This window comes from Thunnus maccoyii, chromosome 7 (assembly GCF_910596095.1).
Source record: "Thunnus maccoyii chromosome 7, fThuMac1.1, whole genome shotgun sequence".
Classification (NCBI taxonomy): Eukaryota; Metazoa; Chordata; class Actinopteri; order Scombriformes; family Scombridae; genus Thunnus; species Thunnus maccoyii.
The window spans coordinates 27,710,889-27,725,180 of NC_056539.1; the positions used below are offsets into that span (position 1 = coordinate 27,710,889).

The 14,292-nt window shown below is 39.3% G+C and overlaps 1 protein-coding gene across 1 annotated transcript in view; it reads right to left on the bottom strand.

Annotated features, from left to right (window-relative positions):
- Positions 1-14,292, bottom strand: part of atp11b (ATPase phospholipid transporting 11B (putative)) — a 56,629-nt gene that overhangs the window by 17,566 nt on the left and 24,771 nt on the right. Inside the window, exons 15-28 of the mRNA XM_042415959.1 lie at positions 13,949-14,017; positions 13,711-13,784; positions 13,349-13,452; positions 12,454-12,635; positions 10,149-10,352; positions 9,343-9,496; positions 9,090-9,192; positions 8,851-8,996; positions 8,390-8,449; positions 6,967-7,094; positions 6,472-6,610; positions 4,401-4,466; positions 3,249-3,352; positions 1,909-2,074 (exon numbers count right to left, since the gene is read on the bottom strand). Coding sequence (XP_042271893.1) covers positions 1,909-2,074; positions 3,249-3,352; positions 4,401-4,466; positions 6,472-6,610; positions 6,967-7,094; positions 8,390-8,449; positions 8,851-8,996; positions 9,090-9,192; positions 9,343-9,496; positions 10,149-10,352; positions 12,454-12,635; positions 13,349-13,452; positions 13,711-13,784; positions 13,949-14,017 — 1,699 coding nt within the window. The remainder of the gene's footprint in view (positions 1-1,908; positions 2,075-3,248; positions 3,353-4,400; positions 4,467-6,471; positions 6,611-6,966; positions 7,095-8,389; positions 8,450-8,850; positions 8,997-9,089; positions 9,193-9,342; positions 9,497-10,148; positions 10,353-12,453; positions 12,636-13,348; positions 13,453-13,710; positions 13,785-13,948; positions 14,018-14,292) is intronic.

Sequence of the window (14,292 nt, forward strand, 5' to 3'; positions counted from 1 at the left end):
GTAAGGCTAAATCAAGTCCAGACCTGGGAAACAACATTTCAGCATTGATGAAATATTAATAAACAGGAGCGCTTGTTACATAAAGCAATGTTTCTACTTTTTAGAGGCTGTCCAGAGTATTTAATCCAGATTGGAAAAAGCCTCAATAATCTACTGGTTTCAGCAAATTTTAAACCTTTTATCTAACAATAAACATTTCAAAGCATTTGTATTTTTGACCCAACACAGTAAATGATAGGTCTGAAATTCCCATAAGAAAAGTGCACCAATTTATTGTCGAGGGACATCATGTACCGGTTGTACTTTTTTTATACAAACCAGTTGTGGTAATTAAAATCCTTTTTTCATATTCTCTGCTATTTTTAGCATGAATAAAGTCCTCTAATGACTGCACTGAACCACTTACTTTGTTATGAATTCCTGAAAAAGGTGAAATATCATAAAGATATAAAAACAGGCATTGTTTGCCTGAGTTAAAACATGCTAAATAGATATTTCAAAACTAATGGAAGTGAAATTGAATTTAGAGAGAGCAGCATCAATGCAGGTGAACAGGACAAGCCTGCATTGACGGCTCATTATTCACAATAATATACAGATGCATGACAAAAACTACTGGTATAGAAATATTGCTTTTCAATGAAGCACTCCTGGGAGACTTGTGTTATTTGAATTGATTTTCAGTTGTATTTTTAAGCCCAGGGCTGAATCAGTTTTTATCTCCTCTACCTAATTTTGCCCAGCTGGCTCTTGGCTCTGGACAGAGGCTGCAGAGCGATGAAGTCATCACCTATTGCCACACGGTTGGAATACATCTACACCGGGAGAATACAGACAAAGGATAGGAGGAAGAGCACACACACAGACAGGTTAGAAATCAAGCACACTGAACCCTTTCTTCACACACACAGACACACACACGCAAAGACAAAACGGGATAAAGGTTAGAGCAGAAACAACAAACACCACAATGGACTGAAGGCAGTTAACTTTTAAAAGGAGGAAGTTTACACATAAACAGTCTCCGGCTGGACAAATCAGTAAACTAACAGCGTGGGTCTGCTGAGAGGTGATCATGCTCGTCGTGTGTGGCTATGTGCGTATATGTGTCGGATCAAAAGGAAGTCATGCACTGTGTGTGTGTGTGAGTGAACACCATGCTGTTCCTGTGAAGAAGTGGGTTACTCATGACCTTAAACAATCTGAAATCCCAGACCGTTTCTTCTCCCTGCCTAGAATTTGAGTTACCTTGACATTTTACTTTTTTTTTTTTTTCCCCCTCCAGCCTCTTGTAACATTACTGGACACATCATTTCCACATTTTTGTGATACATGTAGGGAATAAATATTAAATCTATCACTGCACACAGAAGACAGTTTAAGTACCGGAGTGTGCTCGGCCTTCAAGGTGACAATACATTAGTTTGAATGAGTTTTACTTTTGAGACTTGCAGACCTTACAGAAAATAGCAAAACCTATGATGGGAAATACTTTTACTTGGGCATCTGCCAATCGCAGAGTAGCTAATGTGGAGTGTATGTCCAGGCTGACAGCACAATAGTACAAAGAGGTTCTCATCTACACAGTGATTTAAGAACTGCTGTGACCAAGAGTTAGTACGCTGCACCTTGGAGTCAGATGAACAGGGTGCAGGGTATGTGAAAAGCAGGAAAACCTCTGGAAGTTAGACAGATAGATGCTGGGAAAACTGCTTTAAATCCTATCCTATTTGGATTACAACCAGGTATAATTTACCATAGAAAAGCTAATCCTCCTCCACTGTAGAGTGACAACTGGGCCAGGATTCTTTACAGAGGTTCCCAGTTAACCTGTTAAAGTGTTTCTTCTTACCACATTCTCACTTCCCACTTGTTTTTAACTCCTCGTCTCCCTCCGCCCCATCCTACCTGACTCTTCTGTGTGCTGGTGGGCTGCAGATGTCGGTAGAAGACCTTCTTCACCATGTCGGGAAACAGGCAAGTTATGACGATGATGATGATGGCGAACCAGGCCGAGCCGCTTGACAGCAGCTGCACGAAGACGAAGTACATGTCCTGGGTGTGGAGGAACGGCCTAGGAGAAGGGAAGCAATTATTTGATAGTGAATGGGAAAGATAATTTTGTATGCTTCTTTTCATTGGTGGAAAAAGTTGATTTGTCTGTAAGTAACAGTAACATTTTGGTTAAATCAGTGCATGTGTGAGGACTGACTGTAGGAGGCCTTAGGATGGGGGCGCAGCTGAAGCCTTTCAAAATATTTATGGAGGTGGGTGGCTCACTTTGCCCTCTTAACTGTAAATTCAGATCTCACTGGCTTCACTTTTTGGAATTATTGCGCTGCCTCCAGACACTACAGAACTTAAGGACCTGCGCAGATGTCAGACCACAAATATTAAATATGGTCCAATATTATCAGAATGGCTCCTACCAGTCTGTGAGTTGTCTGGACTGGGTTAAGTGGTTAAGATTGATCTGATCAATCCAACACGCTTCCAGATAATCACTGCTGACTGCCAACGAAGCCTTAGGGATTTCTCTGCCAAGCGACAATGTCGGTAAATCTGGTGTAAATCCGCCTAACAACGCTCAATTGAAAGTACGTGTAAGAATGTGTGTTTGTTTAATTTTTTTTCAAGCAGCTAATCTTAAATGAGACTTTACTAAAAATTTAAATGAACACTACATTAACTTGAGAAAAATATTTTAATACTGTGAGCAACAAATCCCTCTATCACAGTATGTTAAAGTGAGGTTGTCAGAGAGCCAGACAAAACAGTGTGTGTCTAATGGTCCTATTATCCTTAATGCATTTGTTTGTCTTCTTCTTTAGGCATTTCATATGCAACTCCATGCTGACAAATATTAGCTCAGAAAAGCTTGTGGCAGACTTAAGTCCCATTATATACAGTCTATTTACTATTATTTTCTATCAAAGTAGTAACTGATTACTAGCATAGTTGTATATTGAGCAATGTGCATGTTTTAATTAAAACTTTTAATGCAAGTGTGTTATTGAAGACAACTACTTCCTTCATGCTGTTCATTCTACATGTAATCCTACTCCATGGCTATTCAGATTATGTTTTAACAAATGTAAAGAACTCATTTTAAATTTGTTGAAAAGGCTCTGTGCTGCGGTCTATAGATTGAGCGAGGGGACCGTAGTATACCACGGCAAAGCTTTTTCTTTCAGTTTAAAAAGAAAGAAAGAAAAGAGAAGGAAACTGAACTGAGACGCTGTTCTTACCAGATGATGCCTCCATAGAAGAGAGAGAAGATGAAGTAGAAAGCGATCGAGCCCCACGTCACAAAATGGTTCATCCATGTCCAGAAATGAGTCTCTAACGCAAGCTGCCATTACACACACACAGTAACACACAGACACAGACACACACACACACACACGCACGCACAGTGGAGGGGGAGGAAAAAAAGCTAGGTGTAAAACATTGATACAGGGACAGGTTAGCCATCAATAAACTACAGCAATCTACCTTAGTGCTGTAAAAAAGACCATGACCCCAACCTGTGACAAGTAATCTCCAGTTAATGGCCACTGACATCATCCTAATACTTCACAACGCACTGTATTTCATATTACAACAGTAGCGATGCTAGTGTGTCCCTGTGAACCAAAAAGTGTTACCCAGCTTTCTGCTGGTGCACACAGTAACCGTCATCTTAAAGCAGCTTAAAGCTCTCGACTTCAAATGGGCAGAAATTTTAAAAACCTAACTTGCAAAACCAGAATGCTGACATATGGTCAGTTTATCAAAGGATTATAGTTTAGAAGTTTGAAAACAACTGCCTACTTTCAGCAAAGACAGAGCGACATGAGCATCCTATCGAAATGTGTTTCTGGCCATCTGATGATCTAAGTCCAATATTCCTTTTATTTGGTTGACACCTGACAAAAATAGCTGGGTTTTCAGTTTGCTACATGCTCGATGCAGTGACATGTTTACTTTGGCTGATGTGGATCTCAGCTCAGTGTTTCTCCTAGGTTGAGGAGAAGTTTGGCTCTGCTCACGTTCACCGTCACTTTTCTGACAGTCGCTCTCTCGCTTACTTACTATTCCTAGCTAGCTACACAACCTGCAGTTTCTCTGGCAACAACACAGACGTTGATTCGCATTTCGAAACAGCCCTGCTCAGAGGCTCCAAAACGCTATTGATTTCCGATTTAATGGATATTTGGCGTTATTTTTGGCATTTAGGGTTTTTGTTGGCCAGGCAGCCCGCCAGGCCTGCACTATTATAGGGGAAACACTGCAGCTGTTTTGTGGTGAGCAGGTATCATAAATTCAATTTGCCATAAATTACTGCTATTACAGAAAAACTACATACACTAATATTACAACAACAGTATATAAGTATATAATATATAGGTGTAATTTACCTTTAATGTGACAGTGATGACCATGACAGTAAAGACCAGCGTTCCAAAGGTCCAGTTCCCAAACATCTATAAAACAGATATACAAGTGTTAGTAAAACGGTCAACAGTATTACACTGGGGCAACAAAACAGTGAAATAGTGTCTATTTATACATGCAGGGACTCACTCAATAGCAATATAATGATATGGTAAGATCATTGTGTAGTTGACTTGTTTATATAACTTGCAATTTCCTCTTCCTGTTGTCAAGAATAAACTGATAATCATGATGTTACCCCTGCCTCTTTGACTCAGCACTATTTGGTTACTAACAGGTTGCAAATCATTCAAATAGAAATCTAAGACACTTTGTTGGCAATTCACTACAATGAATAGTGGATACCAAAAGTGCCAGCCAAAGTTGCTGTCTTTGATACTATAAATTATCTTGCTTGGATAATATATTATCATTAATCAAGTCAAACCACAGATATGGATAAAAGTTGGAAGTTATGGTGGAGTTTACAGATGTAGTGTGGAGAGAAAACCTCCAGCAGGCATCGGCCTCAGTTAACAATTTGTGCGGTATTATGGCGGTGTCTATAATGAGGCCTTGCCCTCCGACTGCGAGCCTACTTCTGGTAGCTCCACCGCTTGCTATGAGAATCGCTCCACTTATAGGTTGAGAGCTGTGGGGGGGCGTTGTTTTCTTGCCAGCCAATTTAGGACCCTGCTGGAGGCTGAGCACTGAAAACTAACAGCGAGCGGAGTATAAGATGTACTTGAGACACTAAAGGAAATAGACGATAATTCTGGGTCTGTTAAAGGAACAATATTGAAGTTCTAGTTCATTTATATCACAAATCAACATTGTGCCAAAGTGCTTTACAAACTCTGCTTCGTATTAATAAATATTATTTGCATTTTATGATTTACTTTCTTTGAAAGTATGAGCTGACCCGTGTTAATCTAACTAGTTGTAAATATGTCAATTCAAAATCAAGTTAGTTGGCACAGGAAGGTCCAAATTATATGCTCTTAACTTTTAAAAATGGCATATGAGACAAATCTATTATATACTATATGGCTATTTACTTTTTCTGAGGTCTGTTGTGTGTGCTTGACATAGTAAATTAATACAGCATTTCTTAAAATTTTCAACAGAAGATTAATAATACTGCAATAGGAGGAATAGGAGACATGGAAGTGAGAACTGAACACTAAATTAACATCGAAAGAAAATGATGGAATCAAAAATGATAGTTTTCCAGAAACATTGGGGATCAATGAGCCACTGAATGTTTTATAACTGCCGACACACAGCTCATTTCGGTGTTTGGAAAGAGGAAAACAAAACCTGTGTGGCATTCAGAATTGTAAAAGATTGTATTATTCTACAGAATTGTTGCCAATAGAAAAACATGTAGAGGAATCATGATAGTCCTCTCATTAACCCCCTACGGAGACATGTGTTCGACTGTAGAGCAGACTCTTACCAGCTGCCTGTTAGCTCGCAAGATCTGAAGACATGCACAGCATGAAGGCAGAAGGAAAAAGAGTGATCAACAAAAGATAGAAGAAAAAGATGAGAAAGAGAGAAAGAGAGAGAGAAAGAGAGAGAGAGAGAGAGAGCAAAGTTCTTTCTGAAATACCAAATCTCAGACAAAGCGAAAGACAGTGAAAGATATGCAGGAGAGGAAACAGAAGGAAACAGATTTCATGGAGGATCAGAGACACAAAGTTTTAAGAAGAAAAGGCAAAATTATTAGAACTTACTTGTTAACAAGTGAATGACATTCATGCTAGTAATTAGTAATAAGAGACAAACGGATTTTTATAAAAGGTTGGCAAACAAAAAGAGAGGATGAAGGTGAGACAAAAAGAGAGTTAAAGGGAAGGAGTGAATGCAGAAACACGAGCAGGCAACCGACCTCATCAATAACAGTTACTCATAATAACACACGCACACACATGGCTGTCCTGCATTTGTTTCTACATAACACTCAACACTGGAAAAAAAATCCTTTCAGCATTTCTAGGGATTCTACAACAGAGAAAACATAAACATACAGTAAATCGCACTAACACACACCTGCCCGTTGCCCATAAGCGTGGTGTCTTCTCCCATCAGTATGTAGGATCCGAAGAAGAAGACAAAGGCGTGACAGAAGCCCAACAGAGTCCAGTACAGGAACGTCCAGAAAGACAGCAGAGAGTTCTTGCTGATGTCTCTGTGAGATATAAACATGTTGTTTTTTTGTTTTTCACCTTCATGTTTTACTGTAGCTCAATAGTTGGTTATTTACAGAGTTAGTTCGAAAAAAATGTTTTAATGAATTATGGATCAAATATTATGCATATATCAACAAACTCAAACTTTGTTTTTCTGCTTGATCTTATTTCAAATGTTACATAAATATCTTATTAGCCATTTGCTGTAAAGCAGCAGGTCAAAATTGCGCATGTAGATATAGCATAAAACCAAATTAAATGGCATTTCTGTTTTTTTGTTGTTTATTATCGGCAGTTAGACATACAAATGATTTAAATATCCTATAATCAGTCAACATGAATCCATGTATCTTACCTGTACAGGCCTGGTTTATTCTGCAGAACGTGTGGATGGACCAGCTGTTCAAAGAGACTGTACACCAGGATGGGCAGCGAGGTGAAGCAGATGTTGTACAGCGTCAGATAAACACTGTCATACAGAGTCTAGGAAGGACGGAGACAGAGTTTCACTCAGCACCTACTTATTGGCTGACCTCAGTTAAACAAAACGGGCAGAGATCAAGTATATAAATATGCAGGGTAAAAAAGAGTAACAGCAACCACTATTTCACATAAATATATGATGAGTTAAAATGCAAAGTAGAGGATTCAACATTTGAATATTAAAGCAACTCTAAACAACTCCTACCATTAAGTACAAGTCATGACTAAATCAAAACAAAATTCTTGCTTCTCGAGCCTTTTAATTAAAATCAAACTGGCTCATCCCAGGATTACTTTTGGAAAGAAACGTGTACATTTAAGAATACAGTTTATGAAGCAACTTCAAAATGGCCAAACAGTGAGACACTGTGCAACATTAAAACCACAAACAGAGCTACAATGACATATGAGACAGTAGGGGTGGGGAAGAACAATCGATTCTTAGATGCAACGCAGACGATTCTGCATCAATTCACAAATGTCAAGAATAGATTTTCTAAATGTTAGTAAATAACGTGATGTGACGGAACGAAAAAGGCGGAAGTGAACTGCGAGGGCAGTGCAACACCTGAACAGTCTACAGCGATCAAACGCTAGAGTTGTCTTGTAACTCATCTTAACAAAAGGCAGCGGTTGCAAACATGTTTTAATTTGATGATTAAATAATTACCTTTAAGAGACGAATGCGAAGTATATTGTGAATACTTTCTATGCCGTCACTCAGAGACTAACGTTAGCATTAGCGTTAGCGGAGCGGAGCAGCGAACTCCAGCAGTAACAAACGAGACCGAGAACACACACTGTAGCACTTAAACAACTTTAACAAACTCTGAGGTGAAGAACATAACTCGGTGCTCAGTCTGTTTCACCTCAAACACCCTGAGCCCGCTCAGCGTCTTGGACAGCGATGTCTTCCCCGGAGCTAACGGTGCAACAGAGAGGCTGCTCTCTGCTGCTGGAGACATGACGCTAATAACAACACAGCGGAGCACCCTGCCTCCCTCTCAGTTTGTTATTCTCATACAGGCAGGAGGCCGTAAGATGCTTTCAAATGGATTAATTCACTGATTATTGCAGTTAACTTTTTAAAATAAAAAGGCTGCGGACCATTTATCTTAACTGACAGTTATGTTTCATACTGCATTGAATGGTGCAGCACACACTAAACTGGAGCAAGAGATTGAAAATTGTGCCTCCTTTTCTATTTATTCAAAGAGAATCAATTCTGAATTGAATCGGACACCAAAGATTCCCACCCCTATGAGACAGTGGAAGAGACGAAGAGTGAAACTTACTTGTTGTGAAAACAGACAGAAGAACTGGTATAAAAACTGGGGCGTGATAAAACACACATTCTACAAAAAACAAAGAGTGAAGGAAAGAAACATTAAAAACATTGCAGTGAAAGAAGACTATTGAAATTTGGGGTGTAAAGCATGTCTACACAATCTTGTTAACAGCTGATGCAAAAACCCATTTCTGTAATTGAGAATGTATTACATGAATGAATATGTGACAAGGTGATTCCAAAACCCAAAAGCTGAAAATAGTATATCACTGAAAAGCTGCTGAGCTGTGAGCTCCTAATAAATCATTCTGTCCTAAGAATGCATTTAAATTCCTAAAAAAGAAATTAAGATGAGTGGGTCCAGTATTTTCAAATAATGCTATATGAATACAAATTATTATAGCTATCATTATTAAAGCTTGTGCATATAAAGTATAAGAACATTTCGTACCCATAGCAAATTCTTACCTTGTAGAAAAAGTACTGTACAAGCGTAGATATTCGAATGTAGTAGAAGTGACCGTGGACCAGCAGTAGTTTAGCCAGGAACTTAAATCTGGCAATTGCATAGTCACTGTTCCTCACGGCCTGACGACCCTCCTTCCCCATGATACCTGGAGACATATGCACACACACATGTTGGAGAAAAAAACACTGCAGGAATAGAGTCTGAGACCATATTGTGTGGTTGTGTGGAGAGTGTTTACCTATGCCCACGTGGGCTTCTTGTATCATACTGACATCGTTGGCTCCATCCCCGATAGCTAAGGTGATGGGTTTCTCTGGAGATGTTTTTAAAAGACGCACCACCTGGAAAGAACACAGTTTTCTGACGTTCCATCACATCAACGCAACATGAGTGGCGACGTTAACTGCAGAGAGTACTGTCCAAAAAGTCTAACATGAATTAAAAACATTAGTTCGGGGGGTGGGTGGTGTGTGTGTTGCGGAGGTCGGTACCTTCGCTTTCTGCAGTGGGGCCATGCGGCAGCACAGCACAGCTGAACAATTTTTACACACTTCCATAAAAAGCTTCTCATGTTCCCTCAACGCCAAAGACAAACTGGCCCCATCCACAACCAACCCATGCTGTATGACATGGTCCTCCTTTATCCTAGGAACACATGGCGAGAAAGAGAGATGAAAAGAACAGGAATAAGAGAGGAGAGGGGTAAAAAGAGTAATGAAGACAACTATTATAAATTACTGTCTACAGCCATCTTTATAAGTAGATTTTTTTGTTTATTATTATTTGACACAGACTCTTCATATTTTATAGATTCATCAATATAGAGCATGTTAAAAACTCTGACACGTTCTTTCTCAGGTTCCTCAGTTAATGCAAAGTTTGTGGCGGGAAAACCACAAAACCACCAAAACACCATCCCACAAAGTAACACAAACATACTTTTTGTCATTATAGCAAAGGCTTATCAATGGCCTTTATGAGAGTAATCTACATTCAGCATATAACAAGTAATCAAACTTTGTCCACAGTGCTTAAAAGCATGTTAAAAGCAGGCGCTTATGTGACAAACTCTTTTCACAATAAGCCATTCTTGATTTTCATGCTTCCAGATTATTAAACTACAGCATTGACTAAGTTTTTCTACAGAAACATACGCTACAGGCCCTGCCCTCTTGAAATACAGTATATTTACTTTTTTCCCCCAATTATAGGCAAGTTTAAGTCCAGACTGTCAACAAAAACGTTGAAGTAAACATATAGATCCCACAGTTACACACTAGTTCTCACACACACTCACCTCCTGGCCAGTCTGCGGAGTTGCTCGGCACACTCATTGTCAGAACGCTGCTGCAGGAGCTCCAGGATGTTCATGGTTCTGTGGAAGTGACCACAGGACAGGCTGACGCTGACCGCCGTCTCATGTTTGTCCCCCGTCAGCACCCATACTTTAATTCCTGCCAGCCGCAGAGCTTCAATGGTTTCCTGGACTTTGTCTTGGAGTCTGAGGAGACAAGGGAGAGACAAACAGAATAAATATACGACCCTTTCCGCTCAAGGTGTTCATTGTTTCTTATGTACAGTCAAACTGCATTTAGGTTTATTATGGGTGCAACCAATCAGCATTCAGACTTTTTTTTATTGCTGTAGGCTTAATGTTGTCAAACCCTAAAAGATCATTAGTGAGCCATTAATCAAAGCACCAACTCAGTACATTATACTGGCAATATCTCAATACCCAAGTGTTTGAACTGCACCTTATATGATAGTGAGAAATTCTATAGAGAAATACACAACTGCTCCTGCATGGAACTTGCAAAACTGATGTAACTAGTTCATGTTTAATTTTCTTTTCACCCATAAACCTTGTAAAAAAAGAGCCTCATGGTTAGATATTCAGTAAAGGCAGAGTTTAAATGAACTTTGTTTGAACTTTGAGTCAGAGTTTCTTTGCCTCCTAAGGGTGCCCATCCTATTTCCATTTGCTGAGAAGAAGAGGGTAAAAAAAATGGCAGAAAAACACTGATTTTATGAGAATACAGTAATTATCCAATTTCTGTCTGACCACAGTTAATATTCCTATAAAAAGGTTAATAGACACTGAATATAATTAATATTATCACGGCTATCGGATTTACGTTATTAGACTAAAGCAAAAAGAAGAAATGGTTTAGTCTTCTCTTCTGTAATAGAGATCATCTGATTGTGACCATGTGTGCCTGAGGAGGAATTCATTCCAGATACAGAAACAGAGCAGAGAGGAAGAGGAGGAGGAGGAGGAGGAGAGAGAGAGAGAGAGAGAGAGAGAGAGAGAGAGAGAGAAGGAGAGCACAGAGAGATAAATGAAGTGGGAGAAGCGAGAGGCTTATGTGAGGAGCAGATGGTGAGCGGATGCAAACACATATCAACATTCATTTCCAGCGAGGCTCTGTGAGGTGACGTCTCCATCTCCCTACTGACTATCCATTTGCTGAAGATCCCCCCCCCATCCCGATTTATCCGTTTTTGGCCACGTGTTTCCTTGTGCTCTGTAATGCCCCAGTTTTTCTTTTATGTCAAACTATTTTTAATTTGCATAGTTTTAACACTTTTACAACATTTAATATATTAGTTCAGTTTTCTATGCTTTACTGTACTTCTGTATCTCTAAGCAGCTGTTTTTTATGGAGTATATGACTTAAAAAAGCCAATTTCTATATTTTCTATTAACAGAACATAAAAAAAATGCAAAGGAACCATACAAAGCAAATTGTCAACCTGGTATAAAATTACATAAATTGTTGTTGAAGCTAACCATGTGAAGGGTACAGATTGTTAAACCCCATGGGCTTGGGCATAATATAAATAGACTTTGACTTGACTTGACTATCCCAAGAGTAACTATATGTTATTTACTCATTGCCAGTGGCAACGCAGTAAAAAAAAAAAAAAAAAAATCAACATACATAATTTTATATCATACTGTATGTTGGATGGCATTGTGATTGGACAGTTGAAGCAGCGTACAGATGATCATTCACCTCTAACTTTACTTTAATGGAATAGTTCACAATACTCTTTCTTGATGAGAGTTAGATGAGAAGATCAATCTCTTGCCTGTATGCTGAATATGAAGCTAGAGCGAGCAGACGAAAGCTCAGCATAACAGAAAATATGCCTACGAGCACATGTAACGCACACTAAATAACATGTTACATCACAAGTTACATGCTAGGTGGATCTTTTATACTTTTGGACAGAGCCAGGCTAACAGTTTCTCCCTGTTTCCAGTGTTTATGCTATGCTACGCTAAGCTAATCACCTGGATTACGTTCATATTTAGCATACAGACACAAGCATTATAACTCTGGGCAAGGAAGCGAATAAGCGTGTTTTGAAAGCGTATTTCGGGATCCACCTGTTCATATATATATATATGCATCAATTTACATACATCATACATGCAGTACTCAGCTGTATTAGGGGCTAGCACAGAGGTTAAATAAAAGCAAATCTGTTTGGAAATTATGGACTAATGCATCAATGATGAGGTATGAATGTGATGACAGCTGGTTTTCGGGAAGGACAACAATAGTACACTCCGATTTATTTTTAAGTGTCCATACTTGTCCTCCACCCCCGTTGCTCCCAAAAGCTGCAGGTCTCTCTCTATGTAGCTGAAGGCCTCCTGCAGTTTCTCCTCTCTCTGCTGCAGCGCGGTGCGGGCACTGTTCAGACGCCTGTCCACATCAATGTACTCCTCTGGGCTGAAGTGGCGACATGCTACCACCAGGGTCCGCAAACCTTTCTGCAGCGGGGAATGAGGAGGGTGGGTGATGGGTAGAGAAAAACAGGAAAAAACAAGTGAGAATATAAAGATATTAAATGAAGAACACAAGAGAAGGAAAAAGAAAAGGAAGTTTTCGTGATAAGGTGAGGTAGATGTCAAGAGGATGGTCGGTTGGGGAAGATGTAGGTTGAACGAGAGGAGGAGGAGAAGGGAGACGAACAGAAGCAGAGAGAGAGAAAGAACAGAAAAACAAATTATGAAAGCATGGCTTTAAATCACAGAACCAGCCTGAGGGGCAGACGACCACAAATCAACCCAGTCCAGAGCACCGACTCCTGGGTACTGACGTCCAATAACATGATGTGGGAGCCGGATGTGTGTGTGCGTGTATGTATGTGTGTGTATGTGTACGTGGCTGTTTTGGTGAAGAATTTACAGTCTAATGCAAACAGAGAGTGACAGAGCCAAAAGTAATCACTACAATGCTGCCAAATGCCAGGCCTACGCACGCAGAAACACACAATTATCAACATATGGACCAAAAGGCATTTTAGAGACAGATATTTGAAGGTTTCACTATAAAGTTTAAGTGGAATTTTTATGTGAATAAATTATCTGAAGAGGCAAGTGTGGCGTTATGAGTTTCTGTGTCTCTTAACGAAATAAAACATGTGCAACATACACATTTCAAAAAGCTTTGTAAAAACAAACAAAAAAAAAAACGTTCTCACCAAGGCGAACTCGTCTACGTGCAGTCTCGTCTTTTCAATCTCACCGCTGGTAGTGAAAGGCAAGATGGCTGACTCTGCTCCCTTGGTGAACAGCACTTTGCCCCCTTGAAGGTCGAGACAAAAATGCAAAAAGAAAGCAGTTAGTATGTTAACATATACAAAAATATTAAATATACCTTGTGAAAAATGCTACAGGTAAAATGAAATACATGCAAAATCTGATTCAAACCACCTTTATTGTGTTTTAATTGCGATTATTTCTTATTAAATTACTTTTTATGAGTCGCCTTTCATGTTTTTTTGTTTGACCATAATGATTATTTGGTCAGTAAAGCTAAAAATACAGTTCAAAGTAGTACTACCTGAGGGATTCTGTAGTATGACGCTCATCCTCCTGCGATCAGCATCAAATTCTAACACATGGAGCAGTTTGTACCTGAGAGAGCGCAGAGAGACAAATGTTAATGCTAAATGGATCTGTGCAACTAATAAACACAAGTTGACGGTTGGTTATTACATTTCTACGATCCTTCATGAGTAACTTTATGAAGCGGTCAAAAATAGTTGTGTGAATGGAGAGATACACAGAATGAGACATACTTCTCTGACTTGCCGAATGTTTTGATTTCCATGGTATCTCCGCTGCAGCATGTGAAGGCCACTCCAATTCTGAGAGGGGAAAAAAAAAACAAAACAGTTGTTACAGTTAGATTTTAGAGAATGAAAAATTTTGACCTTTAAAATACCGGGTGAGAATCCAATTTGAAGTTTAAAAGTTTCTGAAGGTAACAGAGTCTTTAAAAGATAAAAAAAAGTTTTAACTTTTAGCTACAGTGCTCTCTAAGGCCATTCAATCATTCATTTATTTCACACAGTTATTCATCTTCCTAATCCCTACTACATGTTTATGTCATCTGACCAGAGGTGTCTGATATGCTACTTTA